This window comes from Anopheles nili, chromosome 3, assembly GCF_943737925.1.
Source record: "Anopheles nili chromosome 3, idAnoNiliSN_F5_01, whole genome shotgun sequence".
NCBI lineage: Eukaryota > Metazoa > Arthropoda > Insecta > Diptera > Culicidae > Anopheles > Anopheles nili.
In genome coordinates, this window is record NC_071292.1 from 60,806,205 (window position 1) to 60,821,640 (window position 15,436).

Here is a 15,436-nt window from a genome sequence, read left to right on the forward strand (position 1 = left end):
CATTATCACGCCGCTAACGGCGGGACGCAGTACGGTCCGGTGGTTTTTGGTAAATTAATACGCTCCGATCATAATTAGAAATCGACCACCAAACGAGCACCAATGCGTATTTGGAATCAAACTGAAATCCATTCCGTTGGCAATTATTTCATTATCCAAACCACACACAAACGTGCGCGCGCGCGCCCGTATTTTGATTATCGTACTCACTCACAGCTCGGGAGTGGATCGATGCGTTTGGAACTATTATGCATGGCGCTTGGTTGTACCATTCCGGTGCGATGCGAAGCTCCCGTTTGACCGACCGTTCGGCATTGAACATCGATCCGGAACCCGACCAACCGGCAGCTAGTTGGAGTGATTTTTTTTTCGCTTTCTTCTCTCCAATACTGGGAGAACTGCTCCGCTACGTTCCCTGCGCACACCCGGGATATTTTTATCCTGGCAAATAAATTTATGATTATGGTCCAAGTCGCATAACTTTATCGTAACAGCGCCAACATATATAAACCGTAAACACACGGTACGGTGGCCCAGAGACGCTGGTCCAACCTTCGAGGCACATTCCCACCGTACCGTTTGAGGGCTTTTGGGGAGAGCTTCAAGCGAGAGCCTGGTGCGCCAAATGCTAGGATGTGGCCTGAAAGGTTCTAGCATCGGTTTTATTGATATGAAGCCAAGAAATGCGGCGAAACTCTCGGGTTTTCACGACAGCGAAAGAGTGAGAAAATGCTTCATCCTTTTTCGCTGTCTTTTTTGTTTAACTCTCGCTCCCGCTGGCTCAGCCCAGATACACGAAATGAACGCGAATGGCACACGAGGCCGTTACTAAATCTAATGAAAGTGAATGGAAGGGCACAATATTTCATCTTGATTTGCCATCGCGCGCACCGAGCGACATTCATCGCCAACCAAACAGCGAATGTGGCTCCGGGGTCTATGTCGCAACGGTCCAGTAAATAACTGGCGTCTAGCGGTCCCGTCATTCCTTCGCGTGGACGATATATCCCCGGTTTGTTATGTCATTGAGCCTCTCCGTGGGTTCTGTGGCTTTTGACAACAGATCACAGGGTTGAATTCATATTTAATAACGAAATTGTAAGCTCTTCATCACAACCATTTTTGTGTTGATCCAGTTTGTGCGTTTTGTAGCGGTATCGATCAAATCAGCCCACTACTATGACTGTTTTATTGCATTGCATATTTTGTGGAATGATTTATTTCTCTGAACATTTTCTTAATTCTGAACAAGCTACTTTTGATAATTTGATTACATGCTTGATAATTGTTAAGCGTATTTATTGTAGACGACCACATGATTTTTTACACCCTCCAAACGTGAATCATTGCTGTGGTTTTAGTGGCGTTCGTTTTATTGAATTACCTTCTCACTGTTGCAAATCAATTTTTATCAAAACGATACACCTTACGTGAGTAGAAATTCAACGCAAACACGAACCACGGTTTGCTGCTGTGGCGAGAATTATTAAAGCAATGCGCCCACCGGAAACGAACGTAGTAAACTTTCATTTCCCAGCTACGACGAATGGGGCCTCCCCGCGCGGTCGATCTAATCGGGCTTCACTTTCGCACTTGCTCCGCGATCCTTTGAAAGTTATGTTTTTGGCACTTTGTTCTTTGTGGCGCGCTCGACGCGAAAGAAATGGATGGGAAAGCGGGCGACGTTTAGGATGGAATTAATTAAACCCTGTTTATCAAAACCTCGCCGGCAGGAGGCAAACCTCTCCTCGGGTGCAAACGAGCTTACGTCGCAAAACGAAAAGAACACGGCTTCGTTTCTACGCAATTTTGATGCGATCCTTGGGCGCTGGTGACCGCTATTGTGTGGCTCGTAAAGCTGGTGCGTGGAAGTGAGAAAAAAAAGCATCTTTACGAGAAAGCTATTTTCGGCCTTGGCGTTGCTTCGATGAAGCAGTTGAAAAAGTGTCGTTAACATTTAATGGATGACTATTTGCATAAAGTATTTAACGCTTCCTGCTTTAAATATTTTTTTTTGTCACCGAATGTAAAATAAATAGCTTTATTTGCTTCGACCAGCTTTCAGGCGGTGGCTTTCTGGTTGTAAACACCGAACTTTGCTTGAACGGTGAGAGAGAGAGCTTCAAGAGTATCCCTTATAGTTGTCGCTCGCTTCGGTAGTTCGGTTGTGAAAATGTACCTTATTTTCTGTGAACTGTAACCTTCGCTCCCTTGCGTAAAGCTCTACTAGTTGTGTGTCCAACGGTGAGAAACCCCTGCTAGAAGGACGACCTGTGGTTGGGGCTGGGAAGTTGGTCCTCAGATTTACGGTGCGTCGTTTAGGTGGAATTTTATTTATGGTTGTTTTGAACAACTTTTCACGGCGCCAGGTTGCGTTCCTCGAGTTTTCCTTCCGTCTGCCAACATATTTCCGTGGTGTATGCGTAAGCGTCACGCACCTTGTCGCACTTTCGAGAGCAAGCTCGTACAAACGTCCAAACGTTTGGTTTCGGTACACTCAACAAGTTAGAAACCGCACGATTTAATGGCCCCCGCCTCATTTGCCACACCGAAAGTTGATCCCCTTTTTCGCGCTAGCGTGCTAAACCGCGTTCTCGCTTTCGAGAGGCTTTCCTCCTGACTACACAAACCATCCGTTGTCGGTTGGGAACGCATTTGACCCCGTCGGATGACCGTCCCGAGAGAGATTTAACGAGATCCATCCCCGTCGGTGGTGGTTTTTGGGGCGTTATTTGCGCTAGTTTTGTCCCCGGCTGGTTGTCACGTACGGCATGACGCAACTTCTTGGTTCTAAGTAAATGTTCGCTTCCCGTTCCATTAATTTAAATTAATCACTTGCTGCCTGTGGAACGATTGGATTCGAGAGTGGGAGATGGCGACGTGCGGGGTTTGTGAAACTCCAGCACGCTTGAAGTGGATATTGGATGAATAATAATGGAGGCGCCTGGTACCTGGTGTGCAATATAATTGGAAGCACGTGTAATGCTTTGTGTTCATTAAGTTTTCATTCAATTTTCGTTTCATTCCAGCTCCATTGCATTCGCGTACGATTGGAGCAGTTTTATTCCACGTTTCTGAGAGATTTTGATTCCGTGGGTTGAGCAAGTTGCCAAAAATTTTACCGTAGTGCAGTTTTTCTATAGGAAACCTTTTCATACAAAGCACGTTTCGTTTTTACACATTCGTGCTATTGTGTAACGTGAGCACGAGAAAAAAACACACACAAAAAATATATTTACAAATATTTTACGTCGCACCATTCGGTTGACATTCGACGTGCAGCATAATTAATTTTAATTCTCGCTAAGTTTGCTGCTACGATCCGCCGCCGGAGCGCAGTCATTCCATTAGTGCAACATTTATTTTCGTTACCGATCGACCATTAAAACTAACATCGCTTCCAGCGTAAGCACATTCAGTGGCGCGCGAAGCTTTGGTGGTGATAATAGCGTTGTTATTGCTGGAAGCCATTTTCAAATTAGAATTCGGACACACACACCTTGGGTCTGGGACGATATTCAACTCAGTTTGCCGTAAAAGTTTACCCATGCGATCGTTGGGTGGAGAAAAAACTTTTTTCCACGCCACACGGTGCCACTACTGGCCCGCCCCTTCCGACAGGGCTGGGAAATGGGAAGTTTCAGAGGGCTCATGTAAGCCCTAATCGCATCAAAGGCCCCGCTTGTGCGGCTAACAACCCGTGCCAAATGGTGGCGGAAAAAGGATCATCTGTTTGGGAATAGGAGCGAGGAAGGAAAAAAAATCACCAAGCACATAGCCCATTCCACGAAGGCTCGTGCCCAAACTCGTTAAATAGACATTTTTCCTTGTTTGCCAGAAGCAACACACAAAAAAAAATAGAAACGAACCAGAAATCGAAAAATACCTGAGCTGGGGAAAATGTTCTCGCCATCGATGGTCGTCGGACACGATGTGGAATCAAAGGTGCGGGCTTTCGGTGAGTGAGCAATGTTGCAGCACTTCAAACGAGTGCTCCAAAAATACGCCGCTCCCTATCCAGCGTGGGGACAGGCGCATAAAACCGGTCTAGACAGGTTTTATGTTATGAAGTTGGCTTCCATTTCTTTGCGCTTCGACCCATCACGACCTTTTCCCGTTCCTGGTCTGTTTGTGATGCAATTCGTTGCTGTCCTGTAATGAAAATCAAGGGGCTGTTTGTAGCTTGCGCCGTTTGATTAAAGTTGCTCTTTTCGACACTCCAAAACGTAGCAGTTCCATCCCTAGACATCTACTTGACGTTTAGCCACCTGCTTTTGAAGTGTCTCAGGATCTGCAGGACACTTGACAAACTCTGGTGTGTGGTGGCAACCGTCTCGGTCTTTCTCTGCTGCTGAAGCGAAGCCTGGGCTGTTTTGCCTTGTGCTCGGTGGAAAAAGTTATGGCCTAAGTACTAAGTAATCCCCGGGTGCCGGAGTGAAATTTTGAAAGCAAAACTTATCCCACGAGAAACGCGCGTGCCAAGTTTAATTTTGTAAAGCACGCCGCTACGAAAGATGCTAGTGTCGGCCAAAGAAACCCCCGAATTCGTGCCGGTTTTGGCCGTAACGAGTCGCTACGAGTGCTTGAGATAAGCGCAATCGGTGTTTAGTTTATGGGAGAAACACGGCGTGGATTTGGATAGGGACTGGGAATATTCCGCTCTCTCGCAAACGACGAAAGTACGGCGTGAAACTTATCCTTAGCTACAGTGCTGCTACCGAACGGCAAAGACCATGGAGACCGGGGACTATCTTAACTCCTGCGCTGTTGAGAACTTGTGCTTCATGTTGCTAAATCGTCACGAAGGTTTATTATTCATGAATCATTTTGATTATCATTCTGCAAAAACTAGTTTTATGCGAGTCTACGATGTAGTTCTGGGGTGCTACATAGTCTTGCAGCGTGTGCTACATTCGTAACGCCACGCAAATGTAAAGGATATCGAGTTGCTAATTAGTTAGTAACGCATCCTATTTAATTTCTTCACAAGCGACATGTTGCTGTAGAGAAAACTTTTTGTAAACCGTCTAAGCATTACGAAACACCTTCACAACTGCCCGTCGATGCTTCGTCTCAACCCACGCGGCGTCGAATAGACTCCACCTCTCGCACATCAATTATTCATCGGATCAATCTTTATTAATACGCACTTTTTGACACGTGATTTGCGAAAGCGAACAAGACAACGCCCGTGATTGGCTTTGGCACGTGATGCGGAACCGCTTTGAATGCCGACGTCCGGAAGCAACCGTGTTCCCTTCGCATGCTCTAGACACGCCGGTTTGCTTTGTATCCTACATCCAACCCCGCCTAGACGCAATCTGTGGCTCGTTCCGGGGTTCTGCCGCCTAAGGGATCCGATGTGAGAAGGCATAAGGGGCGAATAAAATCGATTCGAAAGCGGCTGCAGCCCTTCGGTGAATCGATATATCTCCTTCGCTTCCACCGGCCGTGTGTCTCTGGGGACGCTCTTCGGGGCGCCTATTTTTCCCAGTGGTCGTTCCGCACGCGCCATTGACGCGACGCGGGTGTGACTGATAGGCTCGGTTGTTCAAATTCAATTCCATCCCCCAGCACGGAGAGACAACAGTTTCGGTGGGGGCTCTCGGGTGGAGTGATACGGTTTTCTTTCACTTGTTTCCGCGAAAATCCACACTACCTGTGTGTGTGTGGGGGGAAGCGTGTGCCGAAGCTGCAAAAGAAATCCACTGAAGGAATTTTCATACCATCCACCCCGATCTGATCCGGGCCAGGGCTTGATTGGATGGGAAATAAATTTTCTCCCGGTGCTCTCTACTCTAAGCGGGTCTATGTTTTGTGATTTTGCCAAACTTTCCCCCAAAATACGGCGATGCTCCCACAGGGGAATCGATCACTCAATTGAATTGATTTTGGGCTTTTCGATGCATGCAACTATCGTGGGCAAGTGGGTGGAGAAGCATATCGCTTCCTGCTCAACAAGGATTTGGTGCTCCGTGCGTTTGCATGTTTCTACATCGGTCGTACATAATCTAATCAGCGAAATGTTGCCCGTCTCCGATTCACCCGCAATCAATAAGGAATCACTTATTGTTGCGCTAGCTGGGGGTGGGCTAAGAAATTTGGCACTCTTCGAACCCGTTTGATCGATGGCAACTCGATACGGTAGAGTGGTGGCTTTCTATTTTCGGTTAAAGGATTAGTAGTTTGTTCTGTGGGGTGTTTCCTTGCTCAGATATCGAAACGAAACTCTGGGATTTAATCCATACTAACTTGCTTCAGTTTGTGAGGTTTTTGGAGCATGCATAAATGTTGTAAAAATTCGACCATTTTTAGCTCCAAAAGCTGGCTTGGGCGACTATGATGAAACGTTTCCCGAACTACTCGACTCTCGCTGAACCCGGGCACCGTTATGATGTTGCATCTTAACAGCATACTCTCGAAGGGCATCGAGAAATAAGTACTGCCGGCTTATGATAACGGCATGCCATCACCATACTCCCTTATGGGACGCCGCGAACTTTATGATGATGTCTTCATCGACCGGTCGAAACGTGACCATGCTTTACCGAACGATAATAACGCCCCCCCATCGTTAGTCTCTGGGAATGGTGGGCTTCATCCGCTCATTATTTGTGCTCTTGGCCACATCCAATCCTCCCAAGGATCAGCGCACGACAGTCTCCCGAGAATGATCGGGCTGGGTTTCACCGACAGGAAGACAGTAGCGACCGTGCACCATGCACACGCTTATGAATTACAATAATATAAATTTTCATTCGTTTCAAATTATCCGTTCTGTTCGCGAACGCCCCATGTCTCCTTCGGGTTGTTCGTCCTTCGCGTAGGAGTGTCCGGGACACTCCCGCGCTCAGTGTCATTAAGATTGGGACGTATGATATCCAATCGCTGCTCGAACATTCTCGATTAAAAGAACGACCGAGCGCGCGTGGATGGCGCCGTTTGGCCGATCGATTTTCATCCACGACAGGTCTGGAAATGATCCTAATACCAATTCCTTTTTCTCAAACACACACATGCACGGACGTCGTAGCTCCACGATAGCATTCGTTGACTTTTACGATGATTTGAGCGTCTGGTGGAGCAAGTCGTTGAGGGTTTTGGGTAAATGTACCGGGACAGCTTTCTCTCGCTCTGTATTTTCCGATAAGTCAACGCCGGTGGAGACGGCAGCGATGCTGAAAGCTGGCAATCGATATAAATTTATATTCATCATAATTTGTTATTAGCGTGTCACCATCACCAAACGCAACGCAGTGGTTCATGTTTTGGATTGTTGCGTAGATGTTTATGTAAATGAGATTGCTTTGCCTTCGCGCGCGTTCGAGGTTCGGTTCAATTTCTGCCGTGCACGCCTTAGTTGTAGCTGGAGTGCTTACGTAAGCCATCAACAGTTTATTTTATCGATGTGTTTTCTATCGGAAATGAGTCAGAATTGCCGTCGACAGTAAACAAGGGTGGGATGATATTGCGATGTGGAATAATTTCACGTTGCATGTTGTGCAGTTTTTTTACGTGCTCTTTGAATAAGTGATTTTTCTAACGAAAGTGGTTATTCATGTTTTTTTTGTACCACTCGGATAATGGTGTTGTTTCACTGCCTTGTATTAATGCGAACAGGATCTCTTCTTTTCGTTTCGTTCGAAAAAAAAAATCTCCATTTTTCAATCACACAGATACGAAGTATGCATTCCAGCGTATATTGAACGGATTTCAATTCGTTTGTTTAACGAGTATCGCAAACAAATGCTTTATAGCGAACGATCCACGTCTCTATTAGAGCAATGGAACCCGACAGACGATTTTTATTACCGAGCAATATAAAATGGAATATTTCGTAACCGTGCCTCGAAAGTAGGCCAGCCCGTCCCGGTGGTGAAGCAAACGCGTATAAAGTCAACACCGTAACCGACATCTCACCGTCGTTACGCGGGACGACACCACGGCGCAACTCAGCCAGGGTTGTGCGAAAACAAAAAGCGCTTAGTTCGCTTGGAAGCTGAAGGGAAAAAGGATACTACTCCAAGTTTAATAAAATACAATTTTTGCCGAGCGCGAAAGGGCCGCGACGGGTGGCCGTTCGCAAGGGAAACAATCGTACATCAAGCCACTTTACGAGCCGCATCGTCTCGGGACGGATGCACCGGTGGAAATTAAAACCGGCGCCGCATTATCCTGGTGCGCCTTCGAGCGTGTGGCCGGATATCCGACAAGCTGCACTTGAGCGTGCTCGTGAACTGATAAGCTTCTAGAAGGGCTAGTGTTTATGTAGTTCAAGAGAAGGTAAATGTAGTTCAAAGGTTCAATTTGACTTGAACAAACCTTGCACTGGCACCACCCATTAAGGGTGTAAGGAAAAGAACTACCACCAATTTGAACCGTGTCACTGTTCCGTACCGACTTCTACTCCCTCAAACACTTATCATTTGCCCGTGCGTTCTGGAATTGCCGTTCTCGTTCGGTCGCCAGTCGTGGCTATCTTCATGCTTATAAAACAACTCTTTTATTATCAGCCATTTCGCAACAAAAGAGGAAAAAATACGAACTCGTAGTCGCGCGCACGTTAAATCGTCCTGTGCAGTTGGCGTAGTTTTCCTGGGTTTATGTTTTCCCTTTGTCGTCGTTCCAACCACCACTTCTAGTGAAAACAACAAAAAAACTGTCCCACTTTCCGGGCGAAAAAGCGAGTGAAATGCTCGGTGGGCGCACCACGAGCGCAATGACATCACTTTCCTTCCATCCATTGTGCGAAATTGCATTGTTACAGTGCATTCGCCGTCGACGCAAAGAAAACAGCCCACAACCATCGGGCTATCGGGGGATGGGTGGCAGAAAAAAAGCCTCACACTCACTCGAGTCAGACACTTCCGCTCCGGTACTGTTTCCGGATTCCGACGGGCTCGTGCGTGAAACCAGTGCCGGTCGACACCGGCACCACGCTCTTCGGATGTTCTGCTGGGGGTTTTTGGTGCAATAAAATGTCCTTACTTTATGCCAACGGGGAACGAGCGAACTGCGTGGGCTTTCTGGGCGTAGGAAAACGACAAAAACGACCCACCGATGAAGTCGTCGTTCTCGGGGATGGAATATCGTTAGTGCGCACCGAAAGGGTGACACCCATTCGCGATCCCGGCAAAGTTAAGCCCCGTAAAATGTGTACCACATTGCCCATCGCGCGGTACAAAGGAAAGAAGAAAAAAGCCGCCCCAAAACAATTAGAAAAAATAAAACGCCGTGTAGCTCGAACGCGGCACAACTTGGTACTAACCGGTTCGGGATAATGGAACCCCAGAAGCAGGAGTTCCACTGACCCAATTTCGTACCGGTCGGAAATTTCATCCTACGACGCCGGTTTGCTCGTTTTTTTTGTGTGTCTTACGGGCCGATCTACCGCCTAGGGAGTTGAATTTCCCATGCAAATTAGCTTCGTAGACATTTGCTCGTCCGGTCGCGACACGCCACACCAAAATGGGGAGATAAAAAATTAAATAAATCATGACACTGTTAAGGAGCTTCCTCGCGGTAGGGTTTTTGTGTTTCTGGAACGCACAAGGCGCATGCATCATGTTCTGGCGGCTCAGGCGTTCATCCAAACCGTGCGTCCTGAGTGAAGCGCGTCGTTGGAGTATATTTGTAATATTTTATCCTTCACCTCATGCTCCGCTGTGAAAGACACGTTTCCCCATTAGCACCGGGAGAGCAAAGGTGGTCGGAATACACGCTACCGGTGCCAGTAGGATTTCCCTGTGCCAACGCGTACTCCTTGTTCGGGGTGAAACAATTTGTATGAATAAATCATACCCATTTCGCGTTATGAACCTTAAACTGCCAGGCTTTAGCGCGTGGTACGGGCGTACAGAAGCTATCCACCCGAATGGAAACATTATTGAGTTTCCGAAGGGCCGCATTTTATGTGCCGGGCATCATTCTGCACCTGCTGTGCGCTCTTTAGTGGAGCCGCGAAAGGAGGCTGCGTATGTGAGCTTTTCGTTTTTTTTTTGTTATCCATTGGCCTATATTCTTCATTGATGCGGCAAAGCTGTTGGAAATTTCGTTATTTTCCTTATTATGTTGCGCCTTATTCAAATTCTTATCGTGGAAAGTCGACCAGCTTAGCTGCCGTGTATCGTTGCTGCGAGGATTTTCTCAAGGAAGAAGATTTGATAAACGTATCCTCGGGAATATGCATGTGTGCTGGTGTGTATGTGCACGAGCTTTCAGAGTAAAAGTTTCCCGTTGCTTGAACGATCCAACTAAGGAGGCTCTGGAATGAAAACTTTTACCCTCTCGTACCATCATTCTGCAAGGAAATTGTATACTCTCCTCACGGGTTAGGCCTGTGCCGGATCGCTTTTGGAAGTAAATTTTCACTTTTCACGTACACATCTACCTTCACACAAGCGGTCCATTATTGAAACACCAAACCTTCATCCTGCGGGAAGGCGAAGATTTTATGGTTTAGAGTTGGCGTATTTCATTCGCACATACTGTGCCCGATTGAATACCGAGCTTTCCTTACGGAGTGGACTCATTTTTCAAAACGAGCCCAGGAAGATAAAGCTCACGTTCGATGGGATTTATTATTAATGCAATTATTGTCGTCCCACCCCCCCTTTTGGTTCAATTACGGACCGTCCAGCGGTTTGCGTCCTCGATACAATCAAGACGATGCAGTCAAGTCAAGCCAATAGCTTTCTCGACTGTAATTGCTATGGGTTGGTATAAGAACGTTTTCTCGATGGCACCAGCGTAGAGAAACATTGTTTCGATAAACATCATAATTGGCATCGGAATATTCATCGTCGCTGGCTCGGCTCTCCATCATCATGTAACCGATCGACGACAGGGCATGTGAATTCATTGTATACGATACTTTGTGTGAAACGTCCACCTGCACCTGTAAGACGGTAATTTACTGCCATGTTATCTGAGAACAAAATTGTTGGCTTTAAACCGCTAGAAATAATATTACAACCGTACGATGCGTCATAGCTACCGACCTGCCATTATGCACCAACCTCTGCGTCGTTCGTTGTATTCTTCGAGTGCGAATCGGGGTTCACTTGATGTATGAAATTAAGGCGTCCGGAGAACTATGAGAACAACACACACAAAAAATGCGACCTACACGAACCGTGCATGCCCTACTGCAATAACAAGGACACGTTTCTTTTCGCCAGTGGCACAGTCTTCGCCCCTCGTTAGGCAACGCAACCATCCAAAACGAGCCCTTTTATTCCCACCAGCCCGGACACATCGAACGGGCGTGCAAAAACAGCGCGACACGGTCGAAAAAAAAAACGATCCCCGCGATGGATGACGAAAATGGCTGCCACTTTCGGCTCGGTGCGGTGTTGCTTTTTAGGTCCCTTTTTCCTGCTCGGGACAAACAATATGCGGACGCCCTTAACCCCCCGAAAATGATGATGATGGAGGTCGAGCGCACAGACGGATGGCTGTCGGTTCCTTGCCCTTCCTAGCAAAGGTTAGTCTACGGCTGGCATCGTCATCATTCCGTTCATCGGTCATTCGGTGTCCGGAGTGTGTTTGCTCGCTGCGCCACTGTCGGCGCGTTTCCAGATGGCGTCCCCTTTTTTCCCGATGGTAAAATGAGAAAATGGTGCGCGAAACGATCGCATTTTGTCCCTCGGTGGTGCCACACAGATCTGCCATTCGCTGCCGGCCATTCGAGAATGATGTGTGAAGATGATAGTCAGGCCCATCCAATAGAACGCGGGGAAACAAAGTGAAACCACAGGTCCGCATCCGAACCACGCTTGTCCCCCGGATGACGGAACAGAAAAACCACATAACGGTGCGAATCGTCAGGCGACCGTGGTCAATGGACGTCGTCCTGCTGCAGATGGTGGAAATGAGCCCCACTACTCACTCCACACCAACCTGTCGAGCGGAAATCGCTCCTGGCTCAAGGGGCGGCCGTCTTTGCAGCGGAAAGGACACAAAAACTCCGGAGCTAAGAGAAAAGAAACGGAAGGATCATTTAGAATGGCCATTATTTTTTACAACAACATGCCAGCCAATGGAAATGGCCTCTTTCTCTCGCTTCATAGCTCTCGTTCTCGGTCCTGGTTTGTGGCCTTTTACCCGAGGGAAAGCCTTTGGTCGTCGCTTAGAAACGGTTCGCCAAAAGCGTCCGTCATCTGTGACCAAATGATCTGGTTCGCGTTTGCTAACGGTCGTCGTCATCTCGTTGTCCGCTGGCATTAGAGAGCGATTCGCGTGGCCTGGTGGATGAGTTAATCGCGAATTGAAGCAGCAAAACGATACGATATCCTTCGGTGTTGGGTTATTTCTTTGTTTTCGGTGTTGTAAGGATCGATTGGAAAACGTTTACAGAATGAAAACCTTTTTTCGGTTTTGATCTCCGTAATTGTTGCTTTTTTGTGAAACAAAACGTAGATCGAAACACTCCTTAAATTGGGCCTTATTTTCAGTGATTTTAGGTGAAGAAACATATTCTTTTTCGGCATCACATTTACCATTGTTCTGGGTTTCCATTAAAACTGTCATTGAAAGCAAACTCTTCGCACTAAAGTGTGTCCTTTCGCCCGGTCATTGTCAAAAGTTTCCATTTTGTTTAACGTTCCTGGGCGGTTTTGTGGAAAATTGAAATGGAAATAAAAATCTCATAAAACAGACACGAACCAAAGACGAGTTCCACTTGGTGCCACTTCAAACCAGATGCGCCTATCCTGGCCGTTGTTGAGGACAAAAAAAACAGAACGCAGAAAGCAAACCTTACTCTCCTGATCCGAAAGTGAAAGAGGATGCGCGTTAAGGTACCGAAAATAGAGGCCCATTTGCTTTATTGGAACCATTCGGAGGGACATTTTCACTTCACTAAGTGCCACCGGCTTTCTCCGTCGACTCTCCCTCGTCCTTAATGGGAAGGGGCATTCTTTTGTAACCAGCAGGAAAAGCTAATTTCGATCTGAAGTCTCCTGCGGCTGGAGGAATCATTCGTATTAGCCTATTAACACCTCAGTTGGGCCGAAATGAGCCAATTTTGTTCGGAGCTAGGTGCAACTAATAACTCAGCATCCTCAACAATCTGTCCACGTTTCCGATTGCTTCCAAGCAAAGTCGGAGAAAAAAAGCGCCCACCCATGACGCATGCGAATCAATTGTAATTTTTATTCCATCCGTGTCTCTTAATTTCCTCCTCCGCTTGCAACCACCTTGTCGGTTTTATCCGCATCGTTTCGTTCGTTTTTCATTCGCTCATCCTATTATGGGCTTTTAATGAACGCAGCGTAATGTGCTGCTTGACAGATCTTTCAAAATAACCGTGCCGTTATCGATCGGCTGCCACTTTAGCGAATGGAGCGACGATTTTTAATTCAATTACATTTTCTTGGGTCTCATTTTCGCTTCCGCATGGCAAATTCTCGGCTGGTCGGCTGGTGGGCCAGTAATATAGACGAAATAATTTATCGCTCGCGAATGAGGACTGAAGTTTCTTAAGAGCGGGGAAATTATAACTCATGCAAAACTCTGGTACCATTTTCAATTTCGCCTTCGATCCGTGGCGGACCCGAGACCCGCTAAGAAGCTTACATGCTTCTTTTTCCACATCGAGCGAGCCGGCTAGAACGCAGCGCCGGCAATACACTTGGGTTGCGGCTCGCGGGAAGCATTAAAAATTAATCAATAATCCACGGTAATGGAAATTTATTGCGGATCGCCGTACACAAATAGAACTCGCGCGGCACCGAATCCGAGCGGTCGCGCGGAATATTTGAAACCAAATGGGCAATGAAATTGATTTTCCGGAGAGAAAGATGGATTTTAGATATATTTTTTGCCTCGTCTTCCCATACACCCGTTCCTTATGCCATCGCGGCGTAAGCTCCCCATGCAACTGTAAATGGACTGCGATTGTGTGCGTGCCCCCGTGTTGGTCTGCTGCGTGTGGTCGATCGCTCGGCATATTTTCCGTGTTTCTTAGTGATTTATGGGACCGTTGTTCGTTAGCGGTTTGATATTCAGTGGTTTAGATCTCGCCGGTGGACGACGTGAATGGTTGCGGTGGTATGTTCCGGGCGGAAAACCGATTTGTGGGTTCCGCCGTGGTACGAATCGATTAATTTCACACTCAATTGAGATTCGCCGTGCGGTTGCACGTGGTATAATTGATCATTATTTTTTTCTCCATTTAGCCGGTATGATTCGTGTGCAAATGAATGAAAAATATTCGATCCGGTTTGTAAATTTACCGACTCTTCGCTTTACCATTCCAAATTCCACCGAAACGGTTTCAATTACGAAGTGAAAATTAAAACTTCCTTGCTTGGCTTTTCCGTGGTCCTTTTTTCCTCACCTTAACGCGCATATAAAATAGCGTTTTCCTTCCCAGTAAAGCTCCCGCAAACTGAAGCGGATGCCTCTGTATCCATCCAGTGTGGGCGGTGGGCCTTGGATTCAATTTCCATAGCCACCAGCGACGCTGTACGTAGAATATCATAATCCCTATCATCGAGCGAGGCAGCTGACACATTTCCTTGCTTTCCGTTTCGTGGGGTCGGGGTAGAAAAATCACTTCCGGCGACAGTGCGAATTAGATTTAGCTCCCGTTACAATCTTCTCCACACAGCGCCACGAAACAGCTCGCCCTTTTCCCGCGCCAATCTGGCAAGGAAAAGTGCACCCGATACCGTCGCGGGAACGGATTTCCTGCTCCGCACCGAGAGCTTTCGAATGTTTGAGCTTTCGGTGACGGTGACGCGCGGCAGAAGCGACGCAAATGTTGTTATAATCCAGCTCTCGCACGCCCGCAGGGTCTTGCGAAGTTAGCACCCACATTGAAACCACCGAGACCATTCCCCGGCCCCCATTCTCGTCGGTAGTTGATAATGCAAACAAATTAAGTTGAGTGAATTTCTTGCGAGATTGTAAGATAAATATTTGCCCTGCTGGTGGAGGGAACCGTGTCCCGGCCACGAATGTGCCGGCAGCGAACCCATTGCAATATCGCATCAGTTCCCATCTGCTGGGGGGACACTGCGAAGGAAGTAAATTTGAACCGTTCGTGATGCAAATACGCCCGGTAAGTGTAGTTTCTTGATGAACTACTGGCGTGTACTCGACTGGCTGCGGGTGGTAGTTGCGAACGATTGCGATGAAACGATGCTCGAAAGTGCACCCGAGGGGGGAGTTCATTCGAGATGGGTAAATTGTTTAACTGCGTGTACTTTACAGCTCAGCAACATCCAGGGTACAGTAAATAAGCCCGCGGGAAAGTTGTTCCGTCCGGATGTAGCGAGCTTCTGTTTGCTATGAGCCCGGGTATCGAAGTTTGAAATTGATGATGTAATCAAATCGCCTCTCCGTTCTTCGGAAAGCGATACCGGGTTCGAATGAAAGTTTCATCGACGGGCATCGTTGATTCGCAAACTCTGTCTGAACGACATTCAAT

At 47.2% G+C, this 15,436-nt stretch overlaps 1 protein-coding gene across 1 annotated transcript in view; it reads left to right on the top strand.

Annotated features, from left to right (window-relative positions):
• LOC128726477 (cyclin-dependent kinase 14) overlaps positions 1 to 15,436 on the top strand; it is an 84,608-nt gene that overhangs the window by 49,822 nt on the left and 19,350 nt on the right. Inside the window, exon 4 of the mRNA XM_053820290.1 lies at positions 2,873 to 2,887. Within this exon, the coding sequence (XP_053676265.1) occupies positions 2,873 to 2,887 (15 nt within the window). The remainder of the gene's footprint in view (positions 1 to 2,872; positions 2,888 to 15,436) is intronic.